This window comes from Triturus cristatus, chromosome 2_1 (assembly GCF_964204655.1).
Source record: "Triturus cristatus chromosome 2_1, aTriCri1.1, whole genome shotgun sequence".
NCBI classification, from domain to species: domain Eukaryota; kingdom Metazoa; phylum Chordata; class Amphibia; order Caudata; family Salamandridae; genus Triturus; species Triturus cristatus.
Window position 1 is genome coordinate 985782175 of NC_140581.1, and position 22589 is coordinate 985804763.

The 22589-nt window shown below is 43.6% G+C and overlaps 1 protein-coding gene across 1 annotated transcript in view; it reads right to left on the reverse strand.

The window, feature by feature from the left end:
- USP53 (ubiquitin specific peptidase 53) overlaps positions 1-22589 on the reverse strand; it is a 260171-nt gene that overhangs the window by 79095 nt on the left and 158487 nt on the right. The window contains exon 13 of the mRNA XM_085634305.1: positions 14531-14619. Within this exon, the coding sequence (XP_085490431.1) occupies positions 14531-14619 (89 nt within the window). The remainder of the gene's footprint in view (positions 1-14530; positions 14620-22589) is intronic.

Genomic DNA, 22589 nt, shown 5'->3' on the forward strand with positions numbered 1-22589 from the left:
ACGCTTGAGCACGCTCAGCACTGGGTGGGGCAAGGTTTGCCGCTGTCACTGCTCAGAGACAGCCGACACAGAACGGTGTCCAAAGCACACAACCATTCATTACACACCACAGTCTGTTTGTTTAATGTCAGAAATGGGATTTCTGGTTGGCTAGGGTACGCACCTAAGCCAAGCAGAACCCACCACTCGAGTCCGGGCAAGTAAGTTACACACCAAAGATAACCTGTGTTTACCCACTCGTAGCTTGGCGTAGAACAGTCAGACTCCTCATCAGTGGCAATGTGTAAAGCATTTGAGCAACACAATCAGCAATTCACTGGAAACACTACAAAAAGACTACACACAGTGTTAGAAAAATAAAAAGTATTTATCTGGTTGAAATTAGACCAAAACGACAGAAATCCAATGCTTAAATGAAGAGATATGCAATTATAAGTAAAGCAGGTCAAAAGAGTAATATTTCAGCACTGGGCTCCTTTTAGAGCTTATATAGTAATCTTGGCTCGGTATTTAGGTGCTTAAAAACTTGTAGGCAGTTAATGCAGAGAGAGGGCCTGTACGCTTCTTTAGGAATATTTAGGGTATTCCCACTAATTCCCGTCCAGGAATAGTACTTCAAACCCTGTATTAATTATCACAAACGGTTCAGTGGTTGATCACTTTTAGTTTCTTTGTATCCAGGCCAGCAGCGCTCGCATGCAGAAAGGGGTCTTGGGTGAGTAATAGACTGTCTGAACATTTCGAAATGTGTCCCAATAATAACAGTGCTTAACCACACAAAATGTGGGCGCTCCCTTTAATGAAGTTACAGTAAGTTTGGTTCAAGTACCGACACTCCAACCTAGCCTTCAGTCAGTTCACAAGCTTCGATATTAGTAGCGCTAGTGCAAGTTCCCCCAACTGTAACGGAAAGGCCTCCAATGGCTTCCCTAGGGGATACTCACACTGCCAGGCACGAAACAGGAGGCTCAATGTCAGCAGTGTGCAACGTGTGCCCCTCTGGGAGACCAGGGTGCGCCTAACATCAACAACGCACCCAGCGTGATCCTCATAGAAATCAGGAGGCGCTACATACTACCGCTGTACAATGCAGGCAGCGTTACTGCTCTGGTCATGCACTGCAATCTAGTCGCACGATGAAGACAATGGGTCTGCTCACACTAAAGTAAGCAGCAGGACTGCTCAGGGTAAAGGACGCACTGGTACCGCTGGGATTTAAAAAGTTACAACTAGGGTTGCGCACTCACCAGGACCACTTCTGGTCCTACGTCTCCCAAGTGAGGGTGCTGCTGGTGTAGCACAGAGGTCCCTCGGGATAGGGTGTCGGCACCCCCACAGCCGTTCAGTCAAGTTCCTGGTGAGAGGGTGGGGGGGCTGCGGAGAGGGGACGGCACTCTGGTATTCGTGTTGGTGAGGGCTGGAGTATGAGGGTGGCCCTAATCCTTGTAGGGGAGGCACCTCGTCCACAGCGTGCTGAGGCCAACTGACAAGCAGGAGAAAAGGGGAAACTTTAGCGCCTAGCAAAAGCGGACCTTATCCCATGGTGCTGTAGCTTGAGGGGAGATGCAGGCAGGCTCACTGAAGGCAGGACAGGGAAAGAGTTGGACGTGAGGTCTTTGATGTCCCGGTGACCTCTTGTAGAACCTGGGGCAAGCCAGCAAGACCTTGGAGTTCTTGGGGTGTTTGGATGTAGAAGGCAGGATCCTTCCTCCCTCACTACAGAGGCAGCAGGTCAACACAGCGGTGCACAGTGCAGAGTGGCAGTCCCTCCAGACAACACAGCAATTAGCTGTAGGAGGCTAACACAGCAAAGCAGAGGCAAAGTAGAAGTCCCTCCTGGCAGCGTAGCTCCTCTTCATTGCAGAGTCTCCACAGGACCCCAAAGTGAACTTCTCCGGTGGGGTTTGTGGTCCAGTATTTATACCTTGGTACCCATGTTCTAGAAGCTTTGAGAAACCTCCAGGCCTTCCTTTGAAGTCCCCAGGGTCCCTTTCCTGCCCTCCCCGGCTCCAGACACAAAGCAGGGGGTTAAGCAGTCCTGTGTGTGAGGAGAGGTGCAGTCCTATTCAGGAGTGTCAGCTCCTCCCTCCCACCTATCCCGGGAAGACCCACCAGCCTGGTGATGGGCCATCAATATGCTAATGCCACACCCAAGCTCCTTTTGTGCATGACTGTCTAGTGGAAATGCACAAAGCCCAGCTGTCATCTACCCTAGAACTGTATTCCGAGACAGGCAGATGCACAGAATAGTTAAAATAAGAAAATGGCAACTTTCTAAAAGGGGCATTTTCAGACTTACAATTTAAAATCAGACTTCATCATACGTTGTGGTTCTAATTTGTGAGTCCAAGGACACCAAACTCCACACTTCTATCTCTTCCCATTGGGAAGTCATACTTAGAAGATGGTTTAAGGCAACCCCAGTGCTATTCTATGGGAGCGATTGGCCTTGCAATAGTGAAAAACGAATTAAGCAGTTGTCCGCTACCTGGACATGTTAAATTTAACAAGTAAATGCCCAACCTTTTATATACTCTGCACCCTGCCCTTGGGGATAACTAACATGAAATAAAAGGGAAGGCTTGGCCCTGGCAAGTCGGTACACTTGCCTAGTCGAAATGGCAGTTTTAAACTGCGCACACAGGCTCTGCAGTGGCAGGCCTGGGACATGTTTCAGAGGCTACTGAAGTGGGTGGCACAGTCAGAGCTGCAGGCCCACTGGTAGCATTTAATTTACAGGCCCTAGGAACATGTAGTGCACTTTCCTATGGACTTACAAATAAACTAAATATGCCAATTGTGGAGAATCCCATGTTACAATGTTTTAGATGACAAAGTACCCGCACTTAAGCATTGGTCAGCAGTGGTAAAGTATACAGATTCCAAAAGTTCAACAAAAATTGGTCAGAAAAACAGGATGTCCGAGGGCAAAATTTAGGGGAGACAACACCAAGGATGCCAGGTCTAACACTTAATATACCAGTTACTTGAAGTATGGTCATTGTGTGCTAGTTCAACTTGCAACCATGGGTTCCAGTACAGTGAAAAAGAATTCCCCATCTAACTAGCTTTGACCAAAGCATTGAGCGCTCTACTTCATCAAAGCCCATCTGATAATTAATCACAAACAGACTACACATTTTGACTTTCAGCATCTCATAAATTAGCATAGATAGATGTTGCTGTTACCTTTACCTTGTGGGCTGGAGAACAGGCTCTCAAAAGACATGACTGCGGTGGACACAGATTAAAAAAAACCCAAAGGGAAACGCTCAGTGACGTAAATTATGACAGGGTACAGGCCAGGTGGCTCAATTGCTTTGAAAGCACCAAGCACTGTAAATTGCACGGACGCCCAGGTTTGAGTACCACCATTGGCTCAGAAACATATGCAGTGAGAAAACCACCTAATTGCCCTGTGAAAATAATCATGTTGAGCGATTAGATACCTTCGGGTCAAGTTTAAGCTAAAGGGGAAAGAAGCTCCAGGCACATCAGGGAGTGGGAGGAGCTGCAATACCTCATGTGCTCCACGGAAAACAGGCAGAACAGCATTGGAACGAAGATTTTAAAACAAACAGCACCAGGGTATGTGGGAAGGCATTTAGTGACATGGGAGGAGGTGGGAGGGATGAATGCTGCATTAAAATGCAGGTAGATATGGCACCGAAGCTGAACACAGGAAAACAGTAACAAGGAAAGGAAAGAAATGTCCCCCAAAGAACCGATAAACAACCAAAGAGTAAAGATACAGTATTTGGCCCCTGCTCCGTGGGAAGAAACAAAAGACAAAGAGGAAGGATTGACGATTAGCAAGCAAGGATTTTTAAAAGACACTGAAACAAACAAACAAACCAATGAAAAGTAGTGGGCGGGCTTTAAGCCCACAAAGAAGAGAATATACTAATGTATATACAACAAGTCTTGAAAGCTCGACCAAAAGCAAAAGAGGAGGCTAGGCTATCTGTAGGCCACTAGCTTAAAAAGACTCACACGTGAAGCCCAGAGCACAAAAGTACCAGCTAGGTCGTATGATGGGAGACCAACAAGGTGTTGCAAAACTGACATATTAGATTAGGGGCAGTTGCTAGTCTACACACGAAAAAATCCAATACTGCAGCACTCAGAATGTAATGATTGTGATAAATAGCACCCATTTTGCATTATACGTGCTCTTCCACACCAAAATCTACGTTACAGTTTTATTGGGACTTTTACCCATGTAAAATTCAGGCAGATAAGCCCTGCTGATATATTTCGGAGGAAAAAAGAAAGAAAAATTAAACCAAAAATCATAAGGTGTGGACTTTATCATAACAGGTCATTTCTGGGAGCGATAAACATCACACAAGTTGAAAGTGCAATTCCTGTACAAACAATTATTTGTGCATGGATCGTAATTTAATGAAGATTTCGTCATCCAGCCCAAGAAAGATTTCTCTGGATTGGTAATATGTACCCATTTCTTCCCATTTCAACCCAAATTCAACTGGATACCATCAAAATGTCTTGGTCTCCAAGCAAGCAAGTGAGGGAGTCCCATTTTATTTTCATAACCATGTAATGAAGTAAAAACAAGGCAGTGAAGTCTCTTATATTCTGAAATTTCCAGCTGCAAAAAATGCCCTAGTCAGTTTTATTCTGTACCAGATGCAGTACAGGAAGGCCATTTCGGCTAACAACAATTTGGCTTGATCACTGGAAAAAGCTCCTAATCCAAGGAAAAAAGCCTTTCACTACAGCACATTTGAGTGGAGAAGAAAATCTTAGTTGCTACGCAGATATCTAAAGGAATGGCACCAGCCAACCCTTTAAGAATTTGTGACAAAGAATTGATCCATGGATGGCAGATGAACAAGCCCTCCAGAAGCTAGAAATGTGGATTGAACACAAAACAGCTGTAGTAAAGGGCCTCTTTTTGCATGGTTTCCCCCCACTTTTTGCCTAATGTTGATGTACTTTGACTGGATATGCCATGGGTTCCTGCCAACCAGGTACCTAGGGCCTATGTTCTTTCCCCAAACTGCACTACTGCAAAACCCAATTGGTAACTCTCTGGCCACATGTAAGCCCTGTGTAAGAGGTACCCTAGGTACCAAGGGCACTGTGACCATAGAAGGCCTCTAAGGGCTGCATCACTTATTGTGCCACCCTTAGATGCCCTGTACCTTTACACACACACTACCATTGCAGGCTGCATGTTTTAGTGCAGAACAAAGAGTCGACATGGCACACATCCCTGAGTGCTATGCCTACAATCCACTGCCCTGGCATAGGTAAGCCAGCCCTCTAGCTGGGTGCACTAGACCAGTGGGAAGGGTACAGGTGTTTGAACCCTGTCCCCCTACAGAGTCTAAGTGAACTCTGAGACATTGTAAGTGCTGTATGCCATAAAGAGTATATGGTCTGGGAGTTTGTCATTACGAACTAAACAGCACCATAATTGCTTTGCTGAAAACTCGGGAGATTGGTATCAAACTTGTCAGCACATTATACACACACTGATGCTAGTGTGGGATTTAATGAAAAATGCACTCAGAGGGTATCTTAGAGATGCCCCCTAAAACACAACCTAACTCTACAGTCATGGCGGAGTGGCTGCTCACCAGCTGCAACCAACAGGCATGGTACTGGACCCCTGGGTTGAGAGCCTGCCGCTCTCTGGGTCCTAAAAACAAAGCACATCCTTGGACAAGGTGCCCGGCCTCCTCTCCCAGGAAGGGCTGGGTCCACGAAAGGGAAGCTTTAAAGGCTAGCAGTATTTGTGAGCTACCCCACCAATTTGCTGCTCCCAGCAACTGGCCCCCACTGGCTCTGACCCCCACTTTGGGTAAGAGAATCGTGGGAAAACCAAGTTAGGAGGAGAGGTGTGCCACGAAGGGGAAGCTTTAAAGACTAGCTGCATTTGTGAGCTACCCCAGCAATTTGCTGCTCCCAGCAACTGGCCCCCACTGGCTCTGACCCCCACTTTGGGCAAGAGAATCGGTTGGAAAACCAAGTTAGGAGGAGAGGTGTGCCCACTTTTGCCAACCCCACCCCTCAGGTGGGGAAGTCAAGGTGAAGCGCAACTCTCAGTCCCCGCCATCTTGAAGATGGGGGGACCCAGACAACCAGAGTGAGGCTTATGCCCCCTCCCACTGGAGGGTGGCATAATAAGGGGGTGCACTCACCCCAAGGGAGGGACCCATTGGTCCCGACCAGTACCTACCTGTAATGCCCCAAAATACAGTATTTAGGGGCCACCCTGAACCTTGCCTCCTCATACAAGAGCCGACAAGAAGAACAAGAAGAAGAAGCTCCAAAGAGCCGTGCTGAAGAAGAAGAGGAGGACAAAAATTGATTTGGCCCAGCCCTACCGGCCTGTCCAGACCTTGACTGACTACAGCAAAATCCCGGTGTGTCCTGCAGCCAGCAGCCCTCAAGAACCCAGAGGACCTGCCCTGCCTTCGCAATCCAAAGACTTTGTCTCCCGTGAGCATCGGACTTGCTCAAGACCAACCGACTCTGGGAGTCCCCCACCATTCAGCACCCGGTGCCCCGAACCAGAGTGGCCCGGCACCCTAAGGAGGTCCCCCTGGCAATATTAGCCTGGGTTATGGTGACCCCTGAACCCCCACAAGCTTCCAACCCGAGCCTGCAGCCATTATCTGGGCAGTCCCCTCCAAACGCATCGATCCAAAGAGTCCAACCGCTATCGCTCAACCGACTGCCTCTGCGAGTACTTGCGATCACAAGGTTGCAACTCCCAAAGACCCCATTTGCCGACCTGGTTGCTGCCCGCCTCCCATGAATCCTCGACCGAATCTGGCAATTGGACCAAGACCGAAAGTCTCCACTGAGAAACCATGGGATTCCAGACGACCGCATCCTACACCTGGCCATCTCTGTGCCTCTGGTGGTGTAGATCTTGTGCTGGCCTTTGGGCCCTTCAGTGCCAAACTCGACAGCAAGATTTATTTTTTTGTTCCATCAACCAGGAGGCCTGCTTGTTCGCAGTCCCCAAACAAACGACCTTGCTTATCCCGTTGGCTAATGTGTTGTCCCTGCACTCTGCACCCAGCCGCCTCTGTGCCGCTGGCGGTGCGAACCGAGTGTGCATCTGACCGAGTCCTAATCACATACCGTAAACACATTTTTGTTCTTTCAGGACTAAGAATGTCTTGTGAGTAATCCTGCAAAACTGAAATTGTAATACAAAATGCATTAACTTCTTTTCCCTCTGTTAGGAAATGTACCAGCGTGGTATCTAGGGATACTTCGCTGAGTAAGAAAAGTAACTATAAAGTAATTTAAACTGTTTATTGCCAAAGTTTACAAACTTGTAATCAAAGTCAAGTTGATGTAAATGCATATTCACGATATCTCGCCTTTGAGAGTACGATTCTGCCTATGATTTGGTTCTAATAATAAAATAACACTAAATGTTATTTTATCAGAAACATATTGGTCAGAGTTCAGTCTTTGAGTGTGTGACATCATTTCTTGCCTGAGTGTGTACAATAAATGCTTAGCACTACCCTCTGATAAAGCCTCATTGCTCGCCCACAATACCACAAATAGAAAGTAAGGTGTTGTCTACTTTTACCTCTGCCTACCTTTGGGGATCCACTGCACTCTGTGCACATTACACCTTACTTTGGTATAGTACATACAGAGCCAGCTTCCTACAACAATTAGGAGGGATATTCTTATGAACTTTCAAAGGCTTGCTTAAAAATTAAGGCTTGATACCAGGGCTGTGCAATGTAGAGCTGGTCGACACAGATCCTTAGCCAAGCATGATCAATGACTACCACAAGAGGTTTGAAGGTCACCAACGTTAGACATTAAGTTTTTTTTTAAAAGTAGATAAGGAAGTGGCCTATTGACAGATCTGTAGCAAGAATACCGTCCTGAGAAGTAAATGCCATCACTTTTTGATTTTCAAGGATGGCCTCAATGCACCATATACAGGTATCGACTTGGGAAAGTTCAATGAAAACTCAAAGTCTGGGAGGGTCCGGAAGACCAGTGACATACCTTTTGTACTGAGCTCCCAGTAGGCAACTATCAAAGTCGGTGTAACAATGAACCTCGTCAAAACCTTAGCAGCAACCATCTGACAAAAATGGTTGCAGTTAGGCCAGGAGGGGGCATTGTGTATTTAAGTCAAAAGGAATGATATTTTGTTCAAAATGTTGGATTGTTTATGATGAATCTTAAGTTTTGTCAGTGGATGTAAGGGTTCTGAACATTAAAATGCACACTCTTCGGGGGCAGGATGTGGTTAAATCAGGTAATAAAGGTTCCAGATTGGCCAGATCTTTCCCTTCTGTAGGAAGGGAATGAAGAGCACCCAGGAAGCGGTGAGTAAAGCTCTGCCAGAAGCGGTTTGATCCATGAAGGACTTTGTTTTGGTGGCTCCAGAAGCTGTGACATTGGGTGACTCCAAACACATGAGAAAACAAGAGCCTGAGGTAATCAAATACCATTTCTGGATTCACCCACTAGAACAGTAAGTGCAGGAGGTACTCTAGACTATTTGTGGTACACTTCACTAGAGGGACCCTTTTGGGGAGGAAGTAATCGATTCCTTGGGCTTGACTAAAGTTGGGTCGACATTCTTGGGCCTTCCTTTGTGGTACATGTTTGCCTTCAATATCAATGACCTGCTCTTAAGACCTTAGCCTCTATGCCTTGACATGCGAAAATCAATATCTATGGTAGCATGGAACATGAGGGGAAATAACTAGGGCCCTCGAACATTTGATGTTTTTGCTTTTAGGCTTCGACTTGAATGTATCCTCCAGTTAGCAAAGTTTCAGCAAACATACTGGTTAGTAATTAATCTCACACCTAAGATAAAAGCCTGAGATAACAATAATTGCATTGACACTGCCCATTTTTAGGGAAAGACCAACAAATTGGTAGACTGTCATCCCCGATTCCTTCATGGGATAGGGAACTCCTATCCCTTTTAAGGGACACCACCACTGACTTAGTGGGAAAATGCAAGACACAAAGGTATCCAGAGTCTAGGATTTGCTGTTCCATGTAAAGAAAAGGCTTTTGGAAGGGCTACCAGAATGAACATGCCCATTAACAGTAAGGGAGCAGAGTTTTGAAGAAAATAATATGTAGGTCCTTACGAGGGATGGCAAGTACTTTAATGGAAAAATGCTTTCCTGAATCCACACATCACACATGTACAGATATCTGTACCCATATCTCCATGCTACTGGTTCTTGTAGAGAAGTTCAACCCAAGAAGGTTCCTCGGTACTAGGTATATAAGCTAGAGTTCAGAGGGCAACAATGCAAAAGCAGGGGCTACCTTGCTTACGTACTGCAAGTTGATTCTCAGGGAATTCATCCAGACATTTCACTACAATATGTTTTTCCCTTTTATAGGACCACAACTTGTGGAAGAGCTCAACTACAGAAGAATACACTCTAGGGAGGGGACTAGAGTAGTCTTAGAACACCAGTGCATCCAAAAGGTTTCAATACCCAAACTTAATTAGCTGAGATAGGCAATAAAGATTCTTATAAAGATTGTTATAACGGATACTGGTCCTGCTTAGCAAGTCTGCGAGGATGTTGGAAACTCCTTTTGCTCTTGAAGAGATAGCACTAGTAAACGTGTTCCCCCTTCTTTGTTTAGGTAAAACATGCTTGTGGAATTGTTTGTACGTATGAGTACTGATGACTGCGCTATCTTGGACAGAAATGACTTTAATGCTAAGGCGATCGCCTTGAGCTCCAGTAGATTGATGGCGATCTTCGTTTTGTCTGGACACCATGTGCTGCTTATTTGCAAGTCTGGAAGGTCCTCACCCCAACCTTCCTGGGAGGCATCTGTTGCTATGACATACTCTGGAATTTGTGCCAGATATGGAAGACCTGTGTAGATGTTTGAAGTTAGAGACCACCAAGTCATGGCTTTCCTCATTGCTTGTGTTATTTTAATGAGGTCATCGAAGGACCCCTGCGCCTGGAGCCAATGTTTGTCTAATTCTTCTTGAAGTGGGCATATTTGTAATGACCAATATGGAATAAGAGGGATGCATGAAGAAATCATTCCTAAGTATTTGTAGATCTGGACAGAAACGGACTTTCATGTGGTCAATCTGTGAGCTAGTTATCAAATCTGTATTTGCCTGTCTTCAGAGGGAAAGGCTTTGTTTGGACAGTGTTGAGGAATATTCCCAAGAATTTCAACATTGTTGTGGGATCTAAGTGAGCTTTTTGATGGTTGACTGTGAGACGAAGTCTGGTAAACTATGAGAGGCATGTAGCCGTGTCTGTTGCTACTTGTTGACATATGGAACTTTTATGGGCCACTCGTTCAAGTATGGAAGGACTTGGACTCCTTACTGTCTGAGATGGGCTGCCACTGATGCCAGCATCTTGGTGAAGATGCGCGGTGCTGATTTGAGTCCGAAAGGAAGGACCCTGGATTGGTAGGGAGTGTCGACTACCTTGAAGAGCAAGAATCTGTGGTGTTTGGGCTGTATCAGGATGTGATAGTATACGTCTTGAAGGTCCAGGGATGTCATTTGATCTCACTTTGTCGAGAAGGTATAGTATATCCTAGAGCGTCACCATGCGGAAAGATGGTTTATTTAGAAATGTGTTTAACTTCCGCAGGTCGAGGATGGGACGCCAATCTCAAAGGTTTTCTTGAGAAGAAAGAAGTGAGAGCAGAAAGCCCAAGCCTTTCTGTAGTTTTGGAACGACTTCTATGGCTCCCTTCTTCACCATGATGGAAATCTGACTCCGGCGTTGTTTTAAAGGGGGGGGGGGGGGGGGAGTGGTCCTGTTGCTGGGTTGGGGGTTTCTGGACAAAGTTGAGGAGTTGAGGGTGTGTCCTTGGGAGATCACATTGCACACCCACTTGTCGTATGTTATGTTGGACCACTGTTGAAGATGATTTGAAATTCGACCTCCAACACAGGTTGGTAAAAAGTGGGGGGTTGCAAGCACTAAAACCTGATCACTGTTTCCTATTGGAATCTCAGCCGCAGGCAGATAGCTTTCCTCTGGTTGAATGTTTATTTGCAGCCACTGGCGGTTGCCTATACTGCTACTGTTGAGATAACAGGGGAAGGTATTGTGTTTCTCCGGAGTAATGGCTGGTTACTGCCTCTAAAGGACTAAACTCATTTCTCTCTGGCTCCTCGAAAGGGCTGCTTCCTATATTCTAGAGTTCCAAGGGACTTTGCTGTATCTGTGTCAGCCGACTTTGCTGTATCTGTGTCAGCCATGATGGATTGAAGCTCATCGTCCACATGTTTTCCTAACAGCGATTCACCATCAAAGGGCATGCCCAATATTTTACTTTGGATCTCCGGGCGGATGGAAGTGAATTTTAGACTCCTTGTCTGCGGAGAACAGCCACTCCTGCAAGTTGCTGAACCCAGTAGAATAGACATCAACAGCACAGTTGATAACCTCTGCTGATATTCTTTCCTCCTCTTGTAACATTTTTAGAACTTCCAGTGTGGCTGCCTCTGGTAGCAAGTCAATGTAAATGGACACATCCAATCACATTTGGCGGTCATAACGGCCTAAGATAGCCAGGGGTTTGCCACGCTAACTGTTGTGGCCAGCATGGAGGATGGAGGATAATCTCTACAACCATCCCTGTCCAGAGGAGTGGAAATTGGGGTGGACTGGGTCTTAGAGTGACGTCATACCATCTGAGTCTGGTTTCGGTTACTCAGTGAGACAAGTTGGAGATCCTCCGGCCACCTTCTACTTTTTGTCCAGTCTTGGGATGACAGCTGAAACAGTCACTGAGTGCTTTAAGAGCTTCTTCCTAAATAAAACGAATAATAGGGATAGCTATCATAGAGGAAACAATCCACTTGTTTGGTAAGAAGTCAAAGCTCAAATAGTTTGGCTGCTCTCCCCATTAAATTAGGGAAGCCGGCAATGTCCTCTGGCGGAGAGTCTACTGGTGCAGCTGCTGGTGGGGATGGGATAATCAACCCACTCATTGGGAACTGAGGTACTTTCTCTTATTTCACTCTCTTCTCGGTCTTCGTCCGAAGAAGGAGCATCATCATGTAGTCGGGATGGGCTAAGAGCCACCCCAAAGGGACCCTGGTCTTCAGAGTCATCATACTCATCTAAGAGGTATGCAGGTGGGTAGGGCAACACCTTACTTAGAAAGGTGTGGGCTGGTAGTACTGTGTCTTCAGAAGATTTATCCCCTATAGGGATTAAAGACAATGGAGGAAATGCCAGCTTTGCCGAAGTTTTCACTTTTGGCGTTGTCTTCAAAGGGGTCATCATCGACGGCGTTATCAACGAGTCAATTGCCGACTGGATCAGTGTGGATGAACCCATCACCAAAAGTATTGATGACAAGACCGTCGTCAACTTTATCATTGTCGATTACAGTGTCGACTTCAAATGGGAGTGCGCCGGCGAAGACTGTGCCGTTGATGGGATTTTTGTCGTTGATGGTAACTTGAGAAGGGGTGTCGCCAGAGGAATCTACGTTGCCGGCCGCTTTAATATTCTCATCGTTATGCTAGTAGTTGATGCTTGCAATGAAGAGGAGACGATCATGGGAGATGATGCTGTGGTAGACATTGATGTCATTGTTATTGTCGAAGTAGTCTTTAACTGCGCCACCATTGATGAGAAGATAAATGGAGAGCTTGATGCTTACTTCAAGGATTTCGCCATCGATGGTAAAGACTGTGAAGCACGCTTAGGATGCGCTTGTTTCAGGGAAGGAGTGGTAGGTTCAGAATCAACCTTCTCTGAGGTAATCTTTTTCTTGTTTGAGGAAGAAAGAGGGTCCTCATGCTTCTTTCGTGGCCTGAAGTGGTATGTTATGCTGTTATGCATTTTTCATAGCCTTTGAAGGTGGTTCTGAGGAGTCTTTTATTTTTATTTTAGATCTGTCTCTCTTGAGGGAAGTTGAAGTCTTTGAAGACTAGACTGATTTAAAAACATTTTTTTACTGAGTTTTATATAGCGCGAACTTGACCCAAATCGGATATCACAGCGCTTTACATAGCACCAGTTGCAGTACATGAGAACACATTTTTGTTTTTGTTTTGTTAGGCATGGGAAGATTAAGTGATTTGCCCAGAACCACAGGATGTTTAGCGTCATTGCAGAGACTCTAACCCAGTTCCTCAGATTCAAGGTCGACCACCCTAGCCGTTAGGCCAACTCCTCTCACTATCTTCCTCAGACAGATCGCACTCCTTAGTTATTAGGGTTTAGAGCCACAGTAAGAGTCTACCTTCCCTGTCTTTTAAGGCTTTCTATGAAATGGGGCAACAGGTTTTTCAGTCTCTTACCTTATGCTCCAGATAGAGGCAATATACACATTGCTTATGTGGGTCATCCAAATGGAGCTTTTTCTTCCCACAAGAGTCACACGATCTAAATAATCCTCTTTTTGTGAGTTGGGACATGGTGTCCAGTCAGAATATGTAATTAGTAGGATAAAGTAATCCTCTGAAAGAAAAATCTCCTGAAGAGCGGAGGGATTCAGCCTCTCTTGGGGTCGTTCTAGAGGGTGCTGTCACCTGATTGTCTAAAGTTTGTAGTGTGGTCCTTTTTTAAAAAGGACATAGATCGGCTATAAAACCTATGATTCATTGCCATTCTATCTATTGTAGTACTATACATTGCTTTTATAATAGTACAGTGGGACTTCTATCTACTTCGACTAAAGGGAACGATTCAAGCATGTGAATCTAAGAAAGATCCAATATTGGAGAACTTCAACGCCAAGGCAAAGATATCCTGCCTTTTACTAGAAACAAGAAAGGAGTGCAAGAATTAGGAGTACATCATAATGCCAACACATACCACTGGAGTGTAATATGAAATAGTTGGAAGGACCCGCCTATGAGAAAACTTAAAAGCATGTAAAAAAAAAACCTCAGTTAAACCCAACTCAAGCAGAAGTGGTTATGCGTTCACTAACCGCAGGATGACCCAGAGTGGTTAAACGTTGGTGGGGCCTGGCATTCCCTTTTAAAATAGGTCAACCTTTTTCTTGTACCCTACACCTCTTATTTTATACCTTATTGATGCTTCATGTTACATGTGGTAATTTTATCCTGTTATTTGAAGAGCTGCTGTTAGAGATCATTAAGTGGGGCTGAAGAAGGCAGAGTGGCTGGACACCGATGATCTGGCAACTGCAGGCTGTTTAAATGTCTTGACAGGCAATTTTTCGAGAACTAGCTGAGGTTCCAACTCAAGTGGATATCAAACTCTTTGAGAGATTTTCCTACGATGATTTTTGCTGTGCTTCTCTTATTAATTTACAGTAACACAACCCTCATCCGTAGCAAAAAATGAATGTGCATATCCCAATATATTTAATTTGAAAGAATCATTATTCATGATAAAGAAGAAGCGCGAGTCAGGAAAACTATCCTATGCAAAGATAATGACACACTATCTGAGGACAACTATAAAATGTCCATCAAATACAACTTTAGACTCCAGCAGTTACATAAAACCTTTATGACAGACGTAATACATGTTATTTAAAAAACATAAATGCTTACCATCAGCATGATCTGAGTTATGTAAGGCTGTGGAGTAGAGTACATTTTCTGCCACCACAGGGGTATGTTTACTGGAATATAGATGTTCACTGCAATATGCACAAAATAAACAGTAAGAAAAATACGAATGGAATGGGTTTGCATTCAAGCTACAAAGTATTACAATTTCATTCAACTGCTTGGAATTAAAGCATACTCTATTTCCTACACCAATTGATTGATGTAGTTCTGAAAACTATTGTGATTAACTGCTTGTTTTAAAGGTACAAGGGATCAAGATGTGAATAGCCAATCGATGTAGATTAAGACAACTTATGAACACCAAGTCATGATAAAACACAGAGAGAGAATACCAAGAGTAACTACAGAACATACAGTATGGTGAATATATAAAATATTATAAGTGGACAGAATGCAAGAAGGGGAGGGTAATGTTGGGGTCATGTGAGGAATGTGTGCCAACAGCATAGAGTAAAATATGCAGACTCCATTATATGCACATGTGGTTGCAGTCTAAATTTCAGGGACACTTGCCTATTCCCCTACTGTATAAGACTGGAGAGTGAAAGGCTATTAAACCAGACAGTCCCATGAACAGGTTTAACTCTTGTAGGAAGTTGCAGTGTTGGTAGAATGTTAACAAACAACACCAGCAGAACTATGTTACTAAGAGTTAATTTGGATACAGAAGATCAGTACGAAGGCTGGAGATGGCTTAAGAACTTAATATAATTTTTTGAACTACTGATACTGAAGACATATCAGTCTAAGATACTTTCCTGAGACAATTCCAACATTGTTCTGACGAATGTTTTGAACTCTTAGAGGGCCAGCAATCAGGCAGTGAAACAGGTCATGCAACATGCTTTCTCTGATCAAATCTCTAAAAAGAAATCTGGACTTTCTCCCTTTCGCTGCCAGGAAAATTGTGTTTTTTGCGCTGATAACCTCAAGGCTGGACTATAGCAACAGCCTCTACTTATGTGTATTCAAACAGCTTCTTCGAGGGGTACATTTGTTTAGAACTCAGCTGCTACGTTTCTGCTAAGACTTCCTAGGGAAAGGTCCACTTCTAAAGAGAAGGAGAATTGCATTGGTTACCCATGTATAACAGTTTTTTTTTAAATCCTAGTCTATAGGTTTTTCCATGCCACCTTTTTTCCTCAATATGAGCCTATGAGAAGCCTCAGATCATCAAACTCTAATCTGTCAATTCCCACTACCTTCAGACTGAAGTCAACTGGAGGAAAATCTGTGGCAGTCTTAGAACCTAAGGCCTGGAACCAACTTCTGAGTCCTCTTTGCTTTATAACTATTGAAGTCAGCTTTAGAAAGAACATCAAAACATAATTGTTTTCAGCTCTGGGTGATCTGTGTGATGGTCTAATCTAATCTGCTCCTCCACTTCATTGTATTGCAACAGCTTATTTAAACAGGATATGTGTACCAGGATGCTCTGTTTGAGTGATTGTGCACTTTACAAGTTTCATTTTCATTCATTCAATCATGTGGCAGAAACGCACACAAATAACCCCTACCCATTTGTAATCTGAAGCTAGCTCTGTCAGTGCGACATTATAACGCGTAGACTTCTTCACACTTTGGTAGAGAAGTTCAGGTGACAAAGAAATATCATTTAGGGAGAAGGATCAACCTTTATTTTCCCCTTACCCAACTAGATACTGATGTATGATTAGAAAACACATTATACAGGGTGTTTCCTTAGTTCTACATATCATGATGCATGGGTGAGAGTTTAAAGCACACTATTGCTGACATAGTAGTTGTACAAGTGGCCTGGTTGTATAAACACATAGGAGCGGACTATACTTTTCCCACAGATTGTCATACTTTTCTTTAGCTATAGACTTGCCTGTTCTGCAAAGACATCTCTGCATTATCAGCAACATCACAGCATTAATAAGTCAGACTGGTTTGGTTTTAGGCTTCACCTAAAACAGCACATGCGCTGTCGCTTGCAAGACAATTTGCTTACTGATAGGAGGATTAGAGCTAGCCCATTGCTTACCAATGGTTGTTTCACTTCTTTGTGTGTTTGCCCTTTCCCTGGAAAATGACCCAAGTATTACTTCGTTATCCAGTGCAGTGTCCCTCCATTGCTCACACTTTTTCGGAAGTACTTTTTCCCATTTCTACTTGCACCACCATGAGTGCATGTTTGCAGGAAGTCTATGCCCCTCCACTCTGTCGTTGCTTGCCCCATCCCCCAGTCTGATCCCAGGTTGTTGCTTGACTCATCCTTCCCCCACCTTGTTGCTTCTCGGTTCCCCATTGTTTCTTCCCAGTCTCCAACCCCCCTCACCCGCCGTTGCTTGCCCCCTCCCCATGCCCCCTCCCCCTGTATTTGCTTACCCCATCCCACCACCTCCCTCTATCGTTGCTGGCCTTGTCCAAGACCCCTTCTCGCCGTTGTTGCTTGTTCCCCCCCCAAGCCCCCCACACTCACACAGAAAAAAAGTGATAAGACACAGCCAGCACTGGCCAAGTTGCAGCGCTTTTTTTCTCAAATTTTTAGCTATGCTGCACAGCAACCACACTACGGTACAACAGGACTAATACATATTGCTAAAGCCAATACCTCTCGCACTGGCGAGACTGATTATCTTTGCTTGTTTATATGTGTTTGCAAGGGTAACAAAAGATTTAAGCCAAAATAAAAACATAGCATACATATACATGCACCCTGAGCAGGCGACCCAAATGATTCACCACCAGACATACAGGTACCTCTGGGAAGCTAAGAGAGCTGAGTGATGCAACTCTAGACAGCAATGTGCTGTGCAAGTTATTGTGATGCAGAGTAATGCTATTAAAGTGATCTGACTGAAAAATAGTTTTTACTGTGCACAACAAACAGGCGATATCTGAAGCAGAGAAACTGCACACGTCTATGCAACTTTGCTACACCATGCTGAATGAATACAGAATATTTTGCTGAGCAAAGGTCCAAACCTTTTTGAACAGCTAGTGTCTACATTTGCCCACACACAAACAAAGGATTCAATGAAAGAAACTCTTGTAATGGGACATGAGAGAGTTGAGACGGGCTCCTCGAAGCACTCTGAAAATAATTACTTTTCAAATGAGCAATGGAGTGGTATAAACAATTGTTGTTACATCAAATGTGTGCTTAAAAAAGGTTTCTGTGAGATCTCTGCCATTTTTTAAAGTGCCACTAATAAACACTGCAGATGCTACAACAGCCTAGTTCAATAGCTATGGTCCACACTTCCTGCTAAATTCTCTAGTATCTCCAAAGGTAAAGCTTAGACCTTCATAAAGTACACAATGGATTCTTTTACCTCCAAGCATTAGCGAATGCTAGAACAGCAGCAGTCAAGCCAAACCTAAGAACTGCCCCAGGTGACTTGGGGATAGTGAAAATATCAGATAAAGCACCAGCATTAAATAAGATTGAACAACTCATGACAATGTGGTTATAAGTATAATAAATAATGGTTTATTGCTCCTCCTCTTGGCATCCAAGGCAACCTACCAACTTAGGCAAATGTAGAAAGTAAAAATACATGTACAGAACAACACTGAAAATAATTAATACATGTTAGAAAGAATATTGGTCTTCATTAAACTTGCTGACAGAAATGACTTGTTGGGGTTTGAAGACAATTTAGAGGATTGCTAAATAGAAATAGAGGTGGAGGAGCTTCTCCCTGTACCAATTAGCACTTTAAGACCCAACTGTAAAGTAGTTGTTATTGCTTAAAATCCAGCGCAGTCAAATTAACATACCACATTCTAGAGAAATTAAAAATTAAAAACATGTTTGGAAACAAGAACCTTAATCTAGTCACAGCTTAAAGACAGCAGGAGGCCGATCATAAACAAGATGTTCTGAGGGAGGTGTTTAAAAATAATTAAAATATCAGGCCATTGTTTTCATTTAAGTATCCTGGAAACTGCCTTCACAGCAGGTACTGTGGTTCAATAACAGACCTGTAAGTGAAAAATACAGTACTAAGTCTTCAGAATCCGTTTTTGTTTTCGAAGAAGGGGTTACTTTCAAAAGCAAAAAATCTCTTTGATTATTGAGCTCAAGGGGCAAGCCTTTTTTAAATAAATCTCCCCATCAAACTAGATGTTTCTGTAACTTTGAACTTTTAATAAAATTCCCAAATGAAGCTTTCCTAGTTACTGTTCAAGTATCTCTCAGAGTCCATGGTTTCCCATCAGAACATATTTGCACTATTTAATACTTTGAGTGCTTTTGTGTAATGAAGTGTACAAAATAAAAAGTGCTACAATATAATATCAAAGAAGAATGTAAACCAATAGCAATACAAGAAAATAAAGGTAGGTATACCAAGCAACTGTGCTCCTTACAATGTTTTGCAAAACTACCACAAAAAGAGGCAACCATCTAGGATCAGATGTCACAGCTTGGTGGCTATTCAAGAAAAGGATTAAAAGAAAACTACAGAGTGGCTGAGGAACTGACAAACAGCACAGAGTAGACATAAGAAACATAAAAGACACTAGCTAATTGAAATAGTTAAGACGGGGAGAGCAAATTTGAAAACAAGAGAAAAAAATTAAACTAAGTGGGCAAGACCATTACTAGGCACTATTGTATTGATTATCAGGTCTATAGGGAGGGACGTTTGGTCCTGCAGGATTTCCGCGTTTAAAGTCCACTACTCAAACTCCCAAGAAGGAAGGGAGTTACCCTGATTCTAAGAAAAGGGACGGGGTAGTTCCGGAAGTAGTTCCAGAAGTGTTTGTTGGAGCAGGGAGGTCGGCCGTTGTTTAAATGATTCCTATCCTAAAGTGCCAGCACAAATTTGAATTCCAAGCATCTGAAAAAGTATCGCCAATGCTGAAAACGCAGATATTTTGAATGTAAAGCTGAAATTCATGGTGCATTTGACTAACTATATGTAGTCTAATTTTTAATTGTGTTCAGGCTTTCATCCTCAAACAGCCTTGTATTAAAATTGCCGGCGGCTCCATCGAACAAATAGAAAAGAATATGTACCGATATTAAGCTTTTCCTCTTTCTTTATCTCTCTCGAATTAGTTTTTCCTTTCATCATTAAGACTTCAATTCCCTTAAGTCTGAGTGAAGACTTGATCTCAAAGTCCTCTTGAATTCTAATAGATTTTTATGAAAACTAGTCCTGAAGAAGGTGAAGGAATTACGTTTCACCGAAACGCCACAGACTCTTTTTAAGTTTTCTTCAATTTAAATATGTAATTAAATGGGTTTACAACAGGTGCATTGTAACTTCTCTAATGAGAAGATGTTTTTAATCTTGTGAAAATTGTAATGTCTTCCTCTTTTGCACATATGTATTTAGAAAATAAATTTACACTTATATAGTGATTACCTCCTCACTGAAAATTCCTTTTTTTTTTTTTAAATCTACCACACACAGTTCTGCTGAATATTGATACTTGCTATAGCACATGATCCATACTGAGGCATGCTCTTAAATACGGAGAACTTTGCCCAAAATACGGACTTTTGATAAGGGACTTTTGTGTTTTTCTACACTACTCAAACTCACCACTAACTGCGAGGGGTCCAGAAATATGTTCTGCAATGGTCCCATCCAGTGATAGGTGGCACACCCAGACTCGACAACAGCTTGGGCCCACCTTCGGAAAGGACGATGTAGAATACTATTTAAGATCCACCCCCTGTACGCCAACATCAGTTTCTTTAAAAAATAACCTACTGCCCCTCAGATGCAGAGCAACAGACTAATCAGTAATGAGACAGTGTGCTGAATCTAAAAAAGGATCCATTACCAGTGGCGACGGTAGCAAGGCGATGTGGAGGGATGGGGGGCCCAAGGCAAAAGCAGTAACCGCCACAGGCGGCAAAAGGTCTAGCTACACCACTGCCCATCAGAAGTTCACTTCACAGAAAGGGTAGGAGTGTGGGTCAGTAAGAAACCTGCTATTAGAGCATCTGCCCGAAATAGTGATGACAAAGGTATCAAACTTGTTGTTCTGACGGATACTTCTAACTGCAGATCCCTCACCTTCTGGATAGATAACCAAGTAGTACCCTCTAAATGGTGGTGAGGCGGAGATTGAACATTTCTTCTGCAAGACCAAACAGGCAAAAAGTCTCTCCCTGCAAACCTGAGATTTCCTGGTGAAGGTGTGGACAGACACGCAGCATGCAGAAGTGAACTCTGAGGAAAACCGCTTTGGGATCAGAAAACTTGAAAAACAACTGTGCATGGGTTTAAAAGGCGTGCATTTCAAGAACATAAACAGCATATAAAAGGCACAAGAAGAAACATACTAAACGCATCACAAATGGTTACTTAAACAAGGAGGGTTAATCAGACAAACACAGACCGGGGAAAAGGGCCAACAAATAACGTTTAATGAAGGTCACTGCATGACCTTGCCAGGCCAGGGACAGAACAAATAAAACTACATCAGAAAGCTAAGCTTAAAGCAGATCGAACAGATGGTCCTTGCACCAGGAATTAAACAATGCCTAGCAGCCAGAATAGATCAACATGGTCGACTGACGAAACATGGCCAAGATCACATCCTCGACTTCTGCTGGCAGGCTAAAGCCTCTCAGCAGGTTAGGCCTAATCTCCACACATGGAGGTTTAGGTTGTGGAGGTTCATATGAAGAACTCTGCCATGTTGTTGGGGAAAGCAGGTACCCTTGAAGGACGAGAGTGGAAGGCGTATGTGCAGACTAGCAGTTCAAGTACCAGACTCTTCAAGTCCAATTTGTGACAATGAGGGTTAACTAGGCCCCATTTCTACTGACACAGGAAGCAGCGGCAGAGTAGAAATGCATAAAGGAGACTGGAGTCCAACAGAAGGCGGAACACGTCTGCCAAACTGCCTCCAAGGCAGAAACTACAGGACGCAAAAACCAGGACAGTGAGCATTCAATGGGGGCAAAAAGATCCACCCAATGCATACCCCACTAGGTGAATTTACCTTGAACTACAACAGAGTGCAGGCGCTACTCACAGTGGCTTGAAGACATCTGCTGAGCTTGTCCACCCTGGCTGTGAGGGAGCCTGTCAGGTTAGAAACTGTTAGGGGACTCTCCTAAAGGTCCAGATAATTCCATAATCCCAGTGCCTCCTGGAACAACTCACACGACCACACCCTGACCTAACTGTTGCAGTACCAGATAGTGGTTATGCTGTCCTTCAGAACTTGAACAGGATTGCACATGATGGAAGGCAAAACGGCAGGACAAATGCAGGTGTACAACTCAGAAGGTTTAGTCGGCAAAAAGGAGTTGTAAACTGAGTCTACCTAGGTGTTCATACTAAAATTAACTTTACCAATTGTAGTAAATTTCTTAACCCCTTATCTAGAAGAACATCGAAAAAATGTTCAAGCTAAATAAAGTATAAAGATGATTTCCTTTATGTATATTTGCCACAGGAACCATATTCATTTTGTGGTCAGTGATGTCAAGTTCACTTATGCTAATCTGCATTGTCTTCTGTGCCAATCTCTTAACCAAAGTGGTAATATTCCTTGAGTGGTGCTGTTGTTTCTCCATCACGAGGAGAAAGCGTCCATCATTATGTCACTATTAAGCATATGTTCTATAAAACCTTTCCAGCAGTCTCAAAAATAAATCCACGTTGGGTGGCATACCTGGCACTCAAGATAATAGATCTGCCAGAAGGAGCAAACTGCAACACAACCACCAGCCACTGGTTCACACACTGAAGCTGAGTAACTGCTGCACATCCTGTCAGTTGCGGAACAGATGCTGACCAACCAAATACTTAAAAATGGAGTTAATACAAAACTATGAAGCACTTTTCTGAGAAAAATAGAGATTGCATCAGAATATCCTTGTAATACTATAAACGGAGCTCTGCTCACATCACAACCAACATTGCAGTAAAGCTGGATGTACAAGGCCACAGGTGCAAGGGGAAAAAGGAGGTAGTGCAATATGTTCTACCCTTTTAACAACGCAGAACATGGGTTCTTCCACTTCAAGTTTCCAAGAAACAGGTAGTGAGAGTTTCCTGAGCTTCAGTCATCATACGCTAACAAACTCTAGGTA